Here is an 18,389-nt window from a genome sequence, read left to right on the forward strand (position 1 = left end):
ACTGTGATAGGCAAAGCCCTCTGTGAAGTTATTTTAGCTGCCATTTCAGATCAGATGAAGAAATGGATGTGAGATTTGTGGTTTTTATATGAGGCTATTTTAGGTGTTCCATGAGAAGCTAAAATCTTCCTCTCATTTGTTCTTGGTTAGCATTCCTCTTACTGGCTTATAGTTGAGACAGGTTTTCAGTGAAGAGGTCATGAGACTGAGCAGCCAAGGCTTCTCCTTTTTCTTCTTTCATTCTAATCCTGAATGAGTTTGCTGCTTTGGACCCTAGGAAAAGTCTACTGCTTGCTTCTTGTCAATTTCCAGCCGTTCTATGCTGCATTTGATGTCGTTCCACTTTAACCTCAATTACCAATAATGACAGTTCTAATATTCTTTTTCTTAAATTATCAATGAATGCTCTTTCTGTAACCTTAAATCTGATCTGTATCATCACAAAGACACTTCTGTTAGACGTTGTAATGTCTCCCCAGTGCCATGCAAAGGTAACTGATCACTGAATACATACATTAATTTGATTAAATTTAAGTAGGATGAGTGAAAAACAGAAAGAAGCCGTGTTACGTACTTTATAGGAAGTAGCCTTTTTATATAGTGCCCTGCCAGGCAAGATAATGCAGGTAGCAGAAGCATCATTTTCATTGGGACTAATTAACTTTTCTTGAAATCCAGGGCATTAGCCCTGGCAGAACAATACAGCAGCAGCCTCTGAGCCAGCCTTAGTAGATCTTTGCAGAGCTGCTTAGTATAGTATTGCTTAACCTCACCACTAAGGAAACAGCTTATGTCTTCTTGGTCCTTCTTTGTGGGGCAGAACTTTTATTATTATTGTTATTTCTATTCCAGCACTAGCATTCTTTATACTCTTTGTATCAAATATTTTGTCCTTCACAGTGTCCCAAGGGTAACTATTCAAAATTTTACTGAATTACATGGGTAAAACCAAGCATTCTTAGTTCATTGTAACAAAGGACATGATAATATTAGGAGAAAACTCTATTTTTCACAGAGAAATTGAATAGAAATAAGAGATGAGAACTTCTAATGTTTTTAAGCAACTGATTTGCCCTGCTGGTGACCTCTGCCAGGCAGGGATGTTTCCCAATTGCAGACTGTACTGACAGAGCAGTAATGTGATCGATCGTGGGTATATATTACATTGCATAGTATTTCACACATTGATTTATTTTTGTTCTTTTCTCCACGTTTTCCCTTTAGGCCAATGGATTAATCACTGATACTGGTTTTGAACAGCTGCTTGAAATAAGATAACAGCAACATTTCCTCATGCTTGGTACTAGCGTTAGTATATTTGTATATCTTGTGTCAAATTTGGACCTGTGCAGGTGGATGCAGTTCCAATGGCTGGTCTCCAGTTGTGCTTATTCACATGTGATGTGAATTTGGCTTGTTAGGTAGAACTGAGCCAGGCTGTTGGGCTGCTGCACTTTTTATCCCCAAACTTCTTAGTGGAGCACCTCCAAATCTCAGATAGTTTGACTTAACATGTACCATTCTTATTTTTAAAAAGCAAGTGACTTAATGCAGTACATTAATGAGTGTCCTTCCTGTAATGCATGTAGCATTTAAGAAACAGTTGTTTCCTCTCTTGCAATCCATATGGAAGTGCTATTGTTACCCAAAGCTTATGTTTTTAAACAACTTCTGCTATTTGTGCTCCCTTTTGGCTGCTTTTGGACCTCTTAGGTGTATATTCTGCCAGTAAGTAAAAGTATAGCAGATAAAGTCAGAGATACATTTTCTATGCTGAAAAGCAAAATGAAATAAAAAATAGGAAAATACGTAGTAATTTAGTGTAACACATAAGGTATAATTAAAATTAAATTTACTTTCCATGTAGCTGACTTTAATGTTTATGTTTTCTGCACAGCTTCATATTTTCTATTTTCATGAAACACAAAGTTGTGCAATTACCCCACTGAAAAAACACCTCTGGCACATTACTGTGTTATTTAGGAGAAAGCCTTCCCAATGGACAGGTCTTCTCTTTTTCACTGTGGGACATGGTGCTTGAGCCAAGCTCTCATCAAGCCCCACACAGCTGGCGTTCCTCTCCCATTTGCCTGTCAGGGGAACCACATCCATTGGCTCCAAAGCCATGCAAGGTTTTGGTCACAGAGATGGGGTGGTCAGAAAGGTCACCAAAGGAGGACACTTGCTCAGCCAAGCCAAGCATACAGTGTGAGTGCACCTGGCATCACTGGCCTGATGGTAAAACCTCCCTGTGATAAATGGGGGGCTGCCACACCAGGCAGCTTCCAGGGGGTTCTGATTCTCTAAAGTGAAGATAGTCTGCAGGGCAGGGAAAGCAGGTGGAGCTCCAAGCTGTTGAAACTTTTTAAAGAGATGGTAGAGAGTCTGTGTTGTTTTTCTGTTGAGCAAAATGTAATTACTTTGCAGATTCACTGTTCTGCTCTCATAGATTAACAATAAAATGAGCAGAACATTTAGCAAATGTCCGTGCGGAATTCAGCCTACTGCATATGACTGTGTGCAATGGGGGCATTGTTTGTGTTTGGTACTTCCTCTGTGTTTTAAGAAAAGGAAAAGCATTCAAAGCTTTCAGAAGACAGAAGCTGATATTAGCAAAAAGAGTTTCATTTCAGTTAGAAAGAAATGAAGAGTAATGTTGTGATTCAGTTATTAGAAGTTAGCTATTGGCTACAAAGCAATTCCTGCACACTGTATGGCGTTCGGTGCTGTTTGTAACACAGTGAACCAATACCTTGTTCTGCTTTGCTTTGCTTCTTGCCTCCTTACCTGGAAGGGAGAGACATCATTGAAGCCATCAAAAGAAGTTCATTTTTAAGTACCTGGGGCTGTTGACTTGTGGGTGACTTGTGATAAAGAAAACGGAATTGCAGGAAACATTGCCTTCAGAAATAACTCAGTGCTCCAGTGTAGTTAAAAACAGAAGAACTGGTTATAAATTTACGTTATGACTCGAGAAATGGTTGGCATTAATAGCATATTGCAGTGGATACCTTTTACCTTTAAAGGAATAGAATAAAATAGGTTGTGAAAGGAGGAAAATAACTCATTTTGTGTTTTATTGTGTTTAAAAAATACTTTCCAATGGTGTCAATAATAGAACCCTGTAATTCTTTACATCTATTGCAAAAGTAGTACCACTTAGGTTGCTTTTTTTTTTTTTTTTTTTGCCATTTCATTAGAAATATACATGTTTATTTGTACAAGAAAATTGAGTTTTCCTACTTATGGAATCATTGGCTATCAGGGATCTGCTATGAGTTTCCCATCACGCAGACAATGGATGTGACATTTCAGTGTATGGGATGAGTGTTTTCCAGGCTGTCAGATTAAATTACTTCATTCTGTAGAACTATTCTTGTTTTAACTAAATGAAGAGGCTTTGAATAATTAGGGAAAGAATTATTTCTTAATGTAAATTAATCATCCTCTTTCTGTGAGACAAGGCAAAACATCTGTTGCCTCAGCTTTCAGTGTACATCGAAATAACTGCTTTTGGGAGACAGTGAATGATATTGTTTATTATACATTAAAGGATATACAGGAGAAAAAAAGGCAGGAATCCATGATAGTTTGGGGTCCTCTCTTTCTGTTATCAACCTCAAGCATCCTCAGTTCCTTCATTTCCCTGGGAGTGGAGAGTGTTGGGTGTGTTGGTGTTCCATGAGGACAGGGCCAACTTTAGATCCATGTCTGTGTTTTACCATCGTTTATTAACATCTCTTCCATTCAGGTGCGTTTAGAGCCCTGGAAGTATGAGTTCAAGCAGGAGAGCCATTACTTGTGTTAACCTGTGAAATTTTATTCCATGTTTGTTCTGGTAATATTAAGAGAAAAAGAAAAAACACACATATAAACTTTAAAAGAGAAAAGCTGATCTGGATAAATAGAATTTCCATAAATCTAAAAACTATTCCTACATTAAGATATGTAAAATCCTTGGCTTTTTTCTACTTAATTTCAAGGTTTTCTACTTCATTACATTGACCATCATTTTAGTTTTATAAAGGAAAAATACATCGGCGCTAAATTTTTAAATTAATTAGATTCTGAAATTAATTTATATTTCTGAATTGCTTATTGTAGTGTGCCCTGCCAGACTTTGAATAGCTATGCTGTAATTGCTAAGAAGAAAAGCTATATCTGTGAGTTTCACCTTTTTGTAGAAAACAAGCTTAAGGCCTTTGTGGCTTATTCCTATAAGCAGATATTGAACTGACAGACTGCTGGGCTTCTTTTCCATGCTTGCTTCCCAACACCGTGAGCTGATAGTACTATTGCCTGCATTTACTGTGAAAATCCCAGCTAAACAAGTGGGGAAAATTAGGAAATGGATTCTGTTAGAAAAAAAAAATGGTCCAAAGAATAATTTTCATACATAAATCTGAAATGCTGTATTCTTTTCATGCTCGGTATTATATTAACCTTGGAGCTGAGTGTGCTACTCAGAAAGGTGCAGATAATGGAATCACAGAAAATAGAAAACTGTGACTTTCAGTAACCTCATGGCTGAAACTGCAAAGGTTTGAAGGATATGTCTAAACCTTTATTTAATTCCAAAGTTGCCTTTCTCGTTGCTTGGAATACTGCCCCCAAAGCGTACACGTTTTGCTAAACATCTGATTTTTATTTTATTTAAAAAGAATCTGTAGTTTGTCTTTAGTCAAGTGACCTTTAAAAAAAATGATTGCCATCCATATGATTTTTGAAGGACCTAAGCCCTGCACAAATATTTGTATATGTAATGTGTGTATTTGTATGTATCAGTACAACTTTTAAATCCCATTTAAATCTTCTGCAAAAAGTTTATTTTCAAATGAAAGCAAATATTTTACTTGAAAATGGTTTCACTGACCTTTTTTTCCATCATGTTTCAGCGCTGGATCCATAGGGATCCATTGGCAGTCAGAGGGTTGCAATTGCTCTTCCTTAATTTCAAAGAATTGAGATTTCCATGAACAGTTTGGTCTTTTTGCCAGGGAAAAGAAAAAAAGGAAACAGATGCAACTGAAGAAACATGACAGGATTAATTACTTTAAGGGTTCTGAATAGAAAGATTTTTATTGATGTGGTTAAATATCAAGTTAATATTAAACACTGAATGTCTCTCAAGATAATCAAGTCCACATTATTTGCCTGTATCCACCTACGTCAATTGTAAGAATCTGAGTTTTCAGGACCAAATACTTTTTTCATAGACCATGGATTTTATTGTTAGTTCTTTGATGGAGGCAGTAACTGCCTGATAATATTACATGGGGAAGCATTGTAAATCTGTTGGAGTGAGAGCCTCGGAGTTCTTCAGGGATGGCGTGTTAGAAACGGGGACAAATCACTTCAAACAAGAGGAAAGAAAAGATTGAGCAGCTGCTTCTGCTTCAGTTTGCAGGGGGAAAGATCACTAAATGTAAATAGTAGGTAATTAGAAAATAAGCCACTTTTGTGACATGCACACACTGTTCTTTGCATAAAATGTCACTCTTGTGTGATGGCATTGTGGCTCCTACCATTATCCCCAGGTGCACACTTCTAGAGAGGTGGCCCTAGGGAGGGGGGTGAATAGGCTCCAGCATTCCCCTTTCCTGACTGCCCACAGCTTCTTGGGCTTGTCTGGCTATGAGCAAGAAGAGTTCTCTTGTCTGTGATTTATTCTTCATCATTATCATCATCTGCTTCTCCTCAGGCAGGCCAGGAGCATTGTTTTCAGGAGGTGACTGCCTGGTCCTCTGTATGGAGCACTGCTTTATGCCAGGGTGCTCTTAGAATGAATGACAGAATGGTTTGGGTTGGAAGGGACCTTAAAGATCATGTAGTTCCAATCTCCTGCTGTGAGCACAGTTGCTTTGTGCAGAAGATGAATGATAAAAAACAGCAGTCCTGGAGTCCTGCTGGGACTTGTGGTTTTCCTTTTCCCATGCTCATACTTCTGTGTTTTATCAAGTATACGCGCATTATACATCTTGTCATTGATACCATTTATATCTTAACTGCAGGAAATACATTCAGCTTTATGCTTCCTGTCGGCGCTCATTTTTATCTGTTTTACTTCTTGTCCTCAAAAAATGGTTTTGTCTGGGATCATTTGGAAGAGTTTTAAGAAAAAAAATAATAGCATCCTTCATAATTTTACCTACTTATTCAAAGGTCTGTATTGACAACACATCAGCTGTTAGCATATTGTAAGTCTATTATAGTCTCAGTAAATAATGCTAGAATTTGCTGTTTGCTACAATTTGAATGCAAGTAAACAGACAAAGCTATTATTGATAGATCTGTTGGTAGCTTAGGTACTTATTTGCTGGAAGATAAGCCCGGGCTTACAATGCAGGCTGCTGTGTTAGAGCTGTACCTAACCTTCTCTTCAAAATGTCAACTCCAGACATTTCTGTGGTGTCAGAAGGGAAAATGTTGAAGGTTTTAAAGGCTTGTCATTCTTAAATACATTAGAATCAAATGAAATAAAAAAGACAAATATTACCATTCCTGAACCAGATAAAAGTTTTCAGCACAACTTCTGGGGGAAAAAAAAAATGGCCTTAATAGATTTCACAGAGGAATTCACAGGAATATAAAGGTGTTTTTTTTTTTCTTTTTCGTGTATTTTAGGAGTCGGTTTCATCAGCAGTGTATGAATCACTTGGTTTAGTTTGTTTGATTCAGCTGTAGAAGTTCAGACATTCATCCAGCATAAGAAGATTTGAAGGATGAGCTTGTAGTTATCCTCTTCTTTCCAAAAGTAGGCTTCACCACTGAACACCTGCTGTCCCTTCTCATGGGAAGGGGGAGGAAGGAGCTCAGTGCCCTGACCAGGAACCTGGGACCAGCTCTCACTGCATCTGCTCCACATCTGCAGAACAAATGGGCAAGTCCTATGTTTTAAACTCTACCAGAGTGAAATCTGTGTGTATAATTTCCAGTGTAAATTTGTGTTTAAATACGTGGAAATGCTCATCAGTAATTTGTAAAACATCATACGCAGCTGCATTGACCTTGGGCTGCATTTTCTTAGAAGCAGTTAAGACAGGTTATTGCATGGTGTTAAGTAGTTAGCTTTCTGATGTTAGATAACATCAGATTTGATTTCTAGCATATGTTAAAAGAAGGTTACAGTGCTCTGAGTCTCCAGTCCCGCTTATTGGTCTTTCAGCTATAATCTAACACAGCTTTTAGGATCTGTTGGTGGTTGTTCTAACCTTACTCTGTTTTTGTGTCGAGAATTTAAAAGAAAATTACAAGGATTTTAAGTTCAAGAATAATCCCTACTGGTACTGCCCAGAAAGGTTCGATGTGGCCTTCTCATAGAATTATGGTTAACCTTCTTATAATTCTCTGTTTTGTTATTTAAATTTGCATGTTGCTTTCATCGTTTCATTTGAATTGAGTTGAAAGTTGGCTGGATATTTCAGATAAACTATGTCAAGTCTTGTAAGTGTGGCAGAAAAGACTGTTGTGTCATGCTGCAAAGAAATCCAAAGGGAGCTGCTCTGTGGTGCTCCAGTGTGGTTCTGCTGTGGAAAGGGTGAAGCTGGAAACAGTGCCAGCGGGCTGTAAGGGGCAGCTCCCATCTCGCTGCTGGCAAGGAGGTGCTGTAGCAATATGAAGGACACTGGAAAGAGGCCAGTGGAAATGCTTCTGAGCTGCTGAGAATAAATTAAATCTGCTGTTTCTATCATTATGTTGATTTAAAAACAAAGATGTAATTTTCTCTACTTCTAACCATTATAATGGTGCTGTTGAGTTTTTATCTGGCAACTTGTGTAGTTGAAAAGGAAGTGTTATTACTGATTCAGTCTCTCAAAGGATACATTTTCTGTGTACAATGGGCAGACTAATGCAGAATCACCTGCAACCAAAGATGCAGAGTGGTTCAAGTAGTAAGCCGTTCTTGGAGTGGCAGCTTAGCAGAAAAATAATGCCATAAGGAGCTATGGAAAGATTGCAATAACTTTGCTTCTTACTTTTACCAGCGTTTGACCTCTAATAGTTTGCTGTATGCAACCGTGACCACAGAAAAATACAAAATCAGAAGCTGAAAGCATGAAAAAAGCTGCTGAGCGCTTCTGAAGTGGTTGGACAGCTATTAATATACCGCACAGGACATGACAAATGAGTGTATGTGTAAATCAATAAACCTTTCTGTAAATGCACTAATGGCTAAGTATGAATAACAAAGAACTGCACGTGGTAACCGGTGTTGTAGCCTTCTGTCAGAGATTTTAAAGTTCACTGTCATAACTTAGTTCCTCTTGACCTTTATTGATGGTGCCTTCAAAGGATGTTGAGCTGCTAACTTGACACACAACCTTTAGACCTTCATTTCCTTTTCCCTTAGTACAAAGTAAATGCTTACTCTCCTTCCCTTTCTTCTCTCTTCCTTCCCCCATCTTTTCATGTTGTCTCAACTCTACAATGGTTGAATGAGGAAATCTGGCTTTGTGTGCCTCCTTTATTCATGTCTTCTGTTAGAAAATGAAGTGGCCCAATTCATTTCATCGTGGTTATGAAAGCATAGAGGGCTGTTTGTTGAAGATTCCCTAACAGGTACATGAAATAATTCATCACTTAAAAGACCCCAGTGCACCCATCGTATCCTAATTCATGACACATTAAAATGGGCTAGACAACAAACTGGTGTTAGTGTTCTCCCAGTTTAATAAATTAAGGGACGAGAAGGTTAAGGCTAAGCTTTTTGAAAAACACTGTAGAGGAGTAAATCCAAATCTCATTTCCAAACATGTTTTAGGTATTTCAGACCTTTTGAAAAGCACACAGAAATGTCTTTTGCAGGATGTAGAGTGAAGGCTGACCTCTGAAGTGCCACTTGTAGCTGCAAGGGTTGGGGAGACCTGGATGTCTCTTGGTATTCTCAGACATGGCAGTTGTGTCTGCCGCTTCTTGTAAACACCACTAAGTGTTGGACAAATCACAGTTAGTCGGCAGCTAAACCTGCTTTAAGCCTCAAAAACAGTTAAAAGGGAAAATGATAGAATGAGGTAACCATCCATAAATGTCTGTATCACTATGTGTATATTTATTACAAGCGTGTTGATTTTCAGCTATTTATAGTCTAGCATTATTTAGCTGAAAGATGCCACACTGTTGGTGCGAGTGAGGATATCTTGTGCTTTGAACATATAAACTCAGAATAAAACTGTGAGCTAGGAAGGAGCAAGGCATTTTTCAGCTTGGAGCCTACTGCTGATGAAGGCCTTTGGGGAGGCAGAAATTCCTGTTGTTTTGGGGGCTGTTAACAGAGGGATTTGGTTTTTTCCTGTGAGGCAAAATGCTGTAGTGTGTTCTGTTGTTCATTAGCAAAAGATTTCCAGATATGTTGGAGATTGTATTAGAGACTTCAAGTGAAGATGCTTTCAATAGGAGTTTGATGTTTAGGTGATTGTACTGCTTGAATTCATGTTCCTTGTGTGTTGGGGTTAAAGGTGACCTAGAGCTAATTGTCATCACCATTTTACTTTTTTAAACTTCTAATTAATTGGCCTGCCTTTACTAATCCAGTATAGCAGCACCTTCTTAGAAACATGAAAAAGGCTCAGGCTGCCTTCTGTCTTCTCATTTCTATTATAGCATCAAGAGCAACAGATCACTATGAACTGAGGAGCTTCTTCCTGCCCCAGAGGAAAAATTGTTGATTTTAAGGAAACGTTGTGTCATGTGAAAACAAATATAGTTTTTCTTTGCATCTGGTATGTGTCTGCGTTCATGGAAAGTAAACAGCAGATTAATATTGACTCCAGCAGGAGTGCACCTCAGTGTATCAACTGTTCGGTCTGCCTGTTAGTCCTCTCAGATAAATAGGAAATAGGTGGGAATACAGTTGCAAATACAGGTTCAAATAGATGGAAATACAGTTTCCTCGGCATCTGTGAAGGAAAGAGAATTCTTTGCTGACCCACATCTTCATCTATGGGGCTGTTTTCCCTCCTGAGGAAAGGATTAAAATCAGAGTTAACAAAGTCTCTTGTAGCGTACCTTTACAGTGCTGTCAATAAAAGGCAACTTGTGTTTTACACAAAATAATCTGAAGTTTTCATTTTCAAATGGATTTTCCATGAACGCACTGTCACAACTCAGAAGGCAGTTGTCTCTAATTAAGGCAGTTGGAAACTGTCTGGCATCACCCAAATTTTGACTGAAATCTTTAAATTTCCAGTGCTTGGAGACATTTGGAGGAGGAATATGTTTTTTTTTTTCCAAATCCGAACTAGGAAGAACCTTGGTTTTAACATTTGCATTATTCTTGTGCCTCTCTAATGATCCAAAAGCCCCACGCGGTGTTTCATTTAATGGTAACTTATGCCACCGGTATTTTTGACTGAAAGGATGTTACCCCAGGAAAAGGCATTTGTAGGAGATGCTCCATCTGGAGCAGTTGGCTAGGCTGCATCTCAGGTAGTATTCATGAGGCTGGAGGACAGAGGCATTTTATTTCCATGTGTAACACAAAATATACATAAATTGGTCAGTTTGCCTACAACTAGAAATCACCATGAAAACCAAGTGGTATCTCACAGGGTGTCTTCCTCAGTAATCCAGCGTTTTGCTGTAGTCCCCTGTTGGATTATGGACGGGAGGAGGAGCTGCACGGGAATCAGAACTTCCCTACCACTGCCTCTGGGTGCAACAGCTTTTGTGCTGTGAGAAGTGTGAGCTTCTTACTGTGGCTTAGCTTAGAGAAAGCATAGCCTGAAAATGAAAATAAAGTGGGATGGGGATTTCCTCCAAGGAGACCTACTTTGCCTGTCTGGCAGAGGATGCCATGATGTGCAGTACTGGCAGAGGGCAGATCCCTCTGAGTAGGCTTACAATAACAAAGCCCAGCGGTTTGTTTTAAGTAGATGTAGATCTGGCTGAGGAGGCAGTGTTTTGAGACCACAAGTACTAATAAACATTTTCTAAATGAAAGCTTTTGAGGGAATGTGGATTACTATCAAGTATTCAGTTGCGGTATAGAGTGATTTTGTGTATCAAGCCGTGGTTTTTCCTGACGCAGACTCTCAAACAAAATCAATCCTTGTCCAGTCCTCATTACAAAAATGCCAAATAAGTGGGCATGATTTGCTCAGCAATCAAGAAGCACTGAAGTCAAGCTAACACCGACTGCGTTAGATCCTTTCCCTACACTTTTGAAGCCACTCCTTTGAAAAGGGTTTTATTATACAGATGTTTCCACTATGGCTTGATAAGAGAAGAAACACCATTTATTTATAATGCTGTCAAGTTCAGGTTTCCTAATTTCCTTCACATATAGGCTACCAAATAGCTCACTGAAATCCGAGATTCAGCTAACAATCCAAGCTGACTTAGCTTCCATTTTGAAACCTCACAGCATTCAAAGATTAAAAAAGGAGTTAGAGAAATAATGGGGATTTCTCTGGGTATTTTGTATAGTGCAGGCATCTGTAGTAGCTCTTTCAGACATCTCTGTATGGAAGCAATCTGCCCCAACTATTTTCTGACTACTCACGCTGTAAATTTTTATGTTAGTGAAAATGAAAATTGAAATAATTAAACCCTCAGGTACACCATGGATGAGTGAGAGCGCTGTGCAGACCGATCCTTTAATGGTTTCTTCAGAACAATAGGAAGTATTTATCTTAGATGACATTTTGAGGTGATAGTCATAGAGAAAACATCTGAAGATCTTTAACTCACAGAAATAGATTTTTATGTAGCAATCATCTCTTTATTTTTATCAATCAATCTGCTGGAATACATCTGTGAAGGCAAACTCATAACTGTATATGATGATGTCTTTGGTGCGGAGAACTGTTTACTCTGCAGCTTCTGATTTCTTACTGCTGCTTTTGCAGCTCTGCATCTACTTTGCTACTTAATTCTGCATCTGTATTTTTTGCTCCATCATCTCGCAGTGCTCCCTGCAGGATCCCCCACAGATTTTTTATAGCCATGTGCTGAATCCATTGGGAGGAAGCGTTGGAAAAATCACGGTGCCAGGCGTTTTCCCACCTTTGCTGGCTTTGACTGTAACTGCAAGATAAAGCACTAATTCCACATGGTTGTTTATTTACACTCTTATTCCTTACTCTCTCTCAATATAGTGGAAGAATGCAAACATTTACTCTTCTTTTCTGATCTTATTTTTATAATTTATCTGATTTTAGAATTCTTGTTAGTAAAACAATCAGTGGACTTCAGGATTTTCATTTTGCTGAATCATTGACCTTTCTTAAAATAGGGGTGATAATCGTGCATCTTTGCAGATTTACTTTGTGTAGATTGAAAGAACACTTGAAACAAGAAATGTAAATGGTACAGTAGTTGTAATTATGTGAATGCAGTGACTGTGGTGTTATGGTTACATGATGTGAAGTTATGCATGGGAGACAAAGAACTTTCTTGAGCCTGGTTTTAGCTTCTCTATCTTTAAAAGAGGATTAGTTGAAACTTGTTCTGATGCAGCTGCGTGCAGCTCACTTAAGAGGTTTTCCTTTCCCCATACTGATAGTATTCCTAAATTCAAGTCATAGTATATAGAAAAATATGTTGATTTCTCATAATTTATGTACCAGATTCTGCCATTTTGAAGTTTGCACACAAAATTATATGGTGCATTTGTAGTGTGGATCTTGAAGAACTGCACAAAGTAAACACCCTAAGATTTTTTGTGAACTGTTCTGTTTTCAACATACCTGTTGTTGAATTTACATACTTATTTGTTTGCTGTGCTTTGTTGTAGGCAGAGAATTCAGCACTGGCTCTGGAAAATGAAAATCAGAGAGAACAGTATGAAAGATGCCTTGATGAGGTAAGGAGTGTTCACACTGTACTCCTATGAGACGAGTTGAAATTAATTTCTCCCTCTCTTACAAGGTTGTCATTTTTGCAGTTTTCTAGTATTACCTCATTCTGAATGATTCCAAGAACATGGTTTTTTGTCACTTAGAAATACTGTTCTCCATGACCCCTGCTGTAAAACACTGTTTTGATTCACACTTCACCAAAAGATCGATATCCTGGTGACCAGTATTTTGAGCTTTGTTGGTGTAGCAGATTTGCCATCAAAGACGTTACTGTGGACTTAAATTGTCAGGTGGACATTTCTTCTGCAGGGATACCTACTTCTACTAAGTGATTCTAACAGAAGAACATGGTAATTTAACCTTGTTTTTGCATGCTCTTTGTTATTCCGTAGTGCAGAACACAGGTGGTAGTGGCTTCTGCTGTCAGAAGTCCCCCAGGCTTCCTGTGTAATAGGAATTCAGTCTCTGCTCCTTCCTGTGGTTACATGCCCAGGTTTTTATGCTGCTTTTGTTGTTGTTTTTTTTTTAACCTACCTGTGGTCTCACTTCTTGTGGCACTGATAGACTTGGCTTATTGGGCACGGTGGTAATGGATTGATAGCTGAACAAGATGATCTGATGATCTTAGTGGTCTATTCCAACCTTAATGATTCTGTGATTCAATGATTCTAATACACAGCTCAGCTTCTGATCAGATCTCCATGTTACAGCTACAGTACACTTCATCCATCAGTCACTGTCTGAGCACTCTCAGCAGTTACCCTTCCAGAAATGTCTGACTCAGGACATACAAAATTTCAGATAGCACCTCCTACAAAAAACTGCACTGGTTTCTCTGCGCTGCTTTCAGCATTTTCTGTGTTTTACTGCCATGATCAGTACAACTCTGGTACAAGAAACCTCCAGTTTAGGTAGACTTCCATCAGTAAATACACACTTTTACCATAGTTTCATCTGAAGACGCTTCCTCCCTAGGCTGTGTGCTGTCTGCACTGTGTCTGTTTGATAGCTGCAGAGCATTGGTCTGCATTGGTCTGCGCCACTCCACTCCGTGCATCATTGGTAATTGGGATGAAATTACCGCATAGTTTTTCACATTAGTTCAAATTACAGAGCTTAAATTTGTCTTGGACAAAGTCTGTCTACATAATTCATTTTGTCCATCCCAGAAAAAACACTCCATATGTATTACAAGGACAGATAATATGTATTTAGTCTGTGTTTGCAGTTACATGATGAATTTCTGATCCACAGTCATATTTGTTATATTCTGTTGCAGTTCAAAGAATGAGTAACTGTAGAACTATGCTCTAAACTTTATTTTCAAAATTAGGTTGGCTGTTTTCAGTTCTTCCATATTATCACAGCTGTATCCATCTTCTCCCACTGTGCCAACGTTTTCATCAGACAGTACTTCTTTTTACCTGCGGTTTTGTTCTTCCATGCTGCATTATTTTTGTTACTTGTCTTCCCTTTCCTTGCTTTTGTCTTACATTTTGAGTGCAACGTCTTTTCTTGTCCTTTCCCATTGCTTGGTATCACTTTTTCTCCTTCCCCCTGAGCACTCTGGTGCTTTGGCACTGACCCTAACCAGCACTGTTGTAGCTGGAACAGGCTTGGATCTAATATTTCCTGAGCACTGAGGTGACTTTGGCAACAAAAGAATATTTAATTATTGTAAATTCCCAGACTCCCAAGATGGCACCCACCGGAGCACATTCCCTTGATGGTGCTCCACAGGAAATTTTATTTCATTATGGTAGCAATAAAGAGAATTAGAAATGAGACATAAAAGAAATTAGTGAATAACCCAGTCAGTAATTGTGAGAAACTTCACTTCTACCTGGAGTCTTCTGAGCATGTTGTATGTGGAAAAGTCCTTTCCAAACAAAGATTCTTACTGGAGATCTCAAAAAAAATATTTTCATGAATATTTTTCATGAAAAAAGGGATTCTTTATGAATTTTAATAAATATTCACTGATTTGAAATTACTTCTTCATTTTTGAAGTGTATATATGAGCAACTTTAGAGCAGTGTTTGGAGAACATGTTATTGAAATGTTCCAGTGCTTAATAAGTAAGAAAAGAGCTCATTTAATTACAGAAACACCCCATAAATATATCTTTCTGTCTCTGAAAAGATGTAATTCTAGAACCAGGATTGTCTTCTTGTAGCTTTTGTGTGAAGCTAATCCTAATTTCCTCCTGGAATTCAGCTCTCAGTGTATTGGCAAGTGGTAATGCCATGCTTATTCACATTACGGCACCAGCTGAGATTTCTGTCAAGCTTCACTCTACTTATATGCAGGAAATTGTGCAGCTTAGGTTGGGTGATATTTTTGCTGATGTTTTAAGAATTAAATTGCAGCATTATTGAATACATATCCATTTAGCTAATAAAAAATACAAAGTCATCTTAAAAATGCATTTTAAAGTCTGAATAAAATATAACACCTTTCATTTTAGTACAGTTGAAATGTCTTTACAGGTATGAAATAATACATTAAAGACAGAAGTGTAAAATCTTGGTACTTATAATAGGTATAACAGATGTTACTCTAGGGTCTCATTTCTCTGATTCATCCTTTGATACTTTTTCTATTAAGACCACTTTATAACATGTATATGTAAACATAATCGTGTAAGGAAAAAGTGCATGTGGATCTTTCATCTCTTTTATCGCAGTCCACATAAAAGAAAAAAAAAACACCCTCACCTAAAAATCTTGGCTATTAAGTATTAAGTTCAAAGGAAAGGCAGGCTGTGTTGGAGGCAAGGGTGTCGTGTACTGCAGAACAGCAGCTTGAGGAATTGGCCATCTCTGTACTATTCCTTGTTCTGCCTTCTTGGCTGCAGGAATCACGGGCTGGGTCATTTTATAGCCTCCTACGGGGTTTGAGCCACAGTTTGATCTCATGTTAGTGGGAATTTCACGTATTCTGTGTCTGAGACACCAGTCCTGCCTTCATTGACCTCAGTTCCCTCAGTTTTTGGTAGTTGAGACGATCAGTTTTGTAGCACTGGCTTACGTTGTTCATCTCCTTGGTGTTTCTTGATACCTGTAAGTAGAAAAGATTAGCAGTTTCTTTCCATCTAGACACTAACTCTGTTGTACATCTAGCATGGCAACCACATTTGAAATGCAAAAGTAATGACTGCTAAATTAATTGTAGTCCATTTCAGTGGAGGCTTCTCCCTACTGCAAACCAATACAAACCTGAAAATACTTGAATAGTAGTAGTAGCAACACAGTTGGACAGGTTGCTAGATACTAGAATGAAATAGCCTAATTTTGTAAAGAAACTAGCTATATATCTTTCTTACTAGGGTCTGTGGGAGCTATGGATCACTGGCAAGTACTTTCATTTAGGTACCTAACTTCATATACTCAAAGTTAGAAAATTTCTCCCCTATGCATTGGCAAGTTCAGTTTTTTCCCATTTGGAAGATTATGCCATTTACACTCCTCTGCTCAATATATAAAAGTATAGGAGTAATTGTGTAGGCAATTCCATTGCAAGTGACTTGTACACACTTCAAAGGACCTTCCGGTTCTTCTTGGTAAAGTAAATCCACGTCAGAAAGTAAAGAAATAATGTGTTAGATATGATTTGTTCAATTATCAGGTAGAGCAAACAGACATTGAAAGTACATTCCAAAAGGAACACGATGTGTGTAGATTTTGAAAGCCCATAGAGCAAGGGATGTGTTATTTCAAAACTGTAACATATTTACTTCTGTCACTTTTTACTGTTCTAATATCAGTCTTTGTCTTCTGTTTAATCACATACAGAGCAGTTTTATGGGACTGCTGTTCCACAGGCTGCATTAAGTTAGGGACCGGCTTGGAGAAAAAAACTGACACGAGGCAATTTTGTGAGCGTTTCAATCGAATGTAACTTCTGCATCTAACAGAATGGAATCATTTCATGGAAGTGAATTAGTTTCAGCCCTTACACTACATTGGAAACGTAATGTGCACGTTGAACATCAACAGAAATCCTATTTTTCTCCTTCTTTCCATCCCTCTTCCTTCACTCCCTCCATGACTGCTGGTACATATAAATTAGAAAGGATACATAACATAAATAACTTCCAAAATTCCCTGCTGAATGTATAGTTCTGCTAATCAATGGTGTGTAATGTCATTCAAGTCAATTATACTGTGCAGTGTGAATGCCTTCCAACTACATTTTGATGACAGTAGGTACTTTAATTTTCTGTGGCACTTTATGGTTTCTGCTTGTCATGATAGATATACCATTTTGTCAATATCGAATCAAGAAACAATTCAACTTCATGAAAACATTCAGGACTCCTCAGCTGGTAAAAAGCAGCAGTAGGGAATGCCAGTCAATCCGTGCTGACACACAACAGCTGTATATAAACCTGGGAAGTTTTAGTCTTCTCCATAGAGGAGATGGCAGAAGTTAAACAAACTAGAATTGACAGTGTTTGCTTATAATGAAAACTAGCACAGAAGTAATCACTTGCATTTAATATATTCTCACTAGTATTATCTGATGAAAATATTAGTAAATAACAGAAGTACTAGAATTGCTGGTGGTTTAGGCAGAAAGTGGAATATAAAGCCACAGCAGAAGATAAAACATAAACTCATATGATCATGTACTTGAACTACGTTATCTGTTTCTTTCAGGTGGCTAATCAGGTCGTTCAGGCTCTACTTACTCAAAAGGTAAGTTCTATTTGGGTATTTTGCTGTAACATAAAGTTCATTGGTCATTTGAGAGATACATATTTTATATAGGTTTATATTTTTTGAAAAAATGCTCACGCATTCAGTTAGCAGTTAGGCCCAAAATTAAGGATTTTTTAATCCAGGTGAATAGAAGTCCATGAAACCACACATTTATTTTCAAGGCTTGATCATATAGAAGCCATACACAATTCTTACTGTTTTCCCATACTGAGGCAACAGTCTGAAAACTCTTCCCAGACTGTCACTTTTCCATTCCCTATTGTAATGAGCTACGGCTGTCCCACAGTCCATTCCTGTGTGACATATAAATAAATAGCCATGCAGCTCAGCAGTTGGCACTCTCAGTCACATCCAACAGAAGGAAAGACTTCCTGGTGTGAGGCCGTGTGGAGGTTTGGCTACTTGACTTGTGGGCTGGGGACCAGCAATAGAGATCATGTATTTTGTCATTCAATGGGCAAACATTCCATTCTCCTGGATAAGCAAGGGAAGTAAGGTCTGGACAAAGTCCCAGAAGTGCTGCTGCAAATCTTTAAACATGAGAAGCATCACTACAACTTCTGTAAGGTGAATTACATCAAGTAATGTCTGAAGCTTCCTTTCAAACTCTGGATTGTTGAATATGATGTTTGGTAATTTCAGATATAATTTGTATGTAGTCCAGGAAGTAAAATTAAAAATGACTGTGGCAAAATGAAGATATGATCTCGGGGGGAAAAAAATAATAAGATGGAATTCAATAGAGAGAAAAGTGAAGTAATTACATATAAGCAGAAATAATTGGCTGCCCATGGAGAACAAGGATTAACTGCTGGGGCAACAATTCTACAGAAAAAGATGATTTTTAGCACAATTCCGTGATGTCATT

At 38.1% G+C, this 18,389-nt stretch overlaps 1 protein-coding gene across 2 annotated transcripts in view; it reads left to right on the forward strand.

Moving 5' to 3' along the window:
* The window catches only part of NCKAP5 (NCK associated protein 5), a 356,004-nt gene that overhangs the window by 256,979 nt on the left and 80,636 nt on the right, over positions 1 to 18,389 (forward strand). For both annotated transcript variants that reach the window (XM_072341540.1, XM_072341542.1), the window contains 2 exons: positions 12,734 to 12,802; positions 17,459 to 17,497. In XM_072341540.1, coding sequence (XP_072197641.1) covers positions 12,734 to 12,802; positions 17,459 to 17,497 — 108 coding nt within the window. The remainder of the gene's footprint in view (positions 1 to 12,733; positions 12,803 to 17,458; positions 17,498 to 18,389) is intronic.

Source organism: Excalfactoria chinensis, chromosome 7 (genome assembly GCF_039878825.1).
Source record: "Excalfactoria chinensis isolate bCotChi1 chromosome 7, bCotChi1.hap2, whole genome shotgun sequence".
NCBI classification, from domain to species: domain Eukaryota; kingdom Metazoa; phylum Chordata; class Aves; order Galliformes; family Phasianidae; genus Excalfactoria; species Excalfactoria chinensis.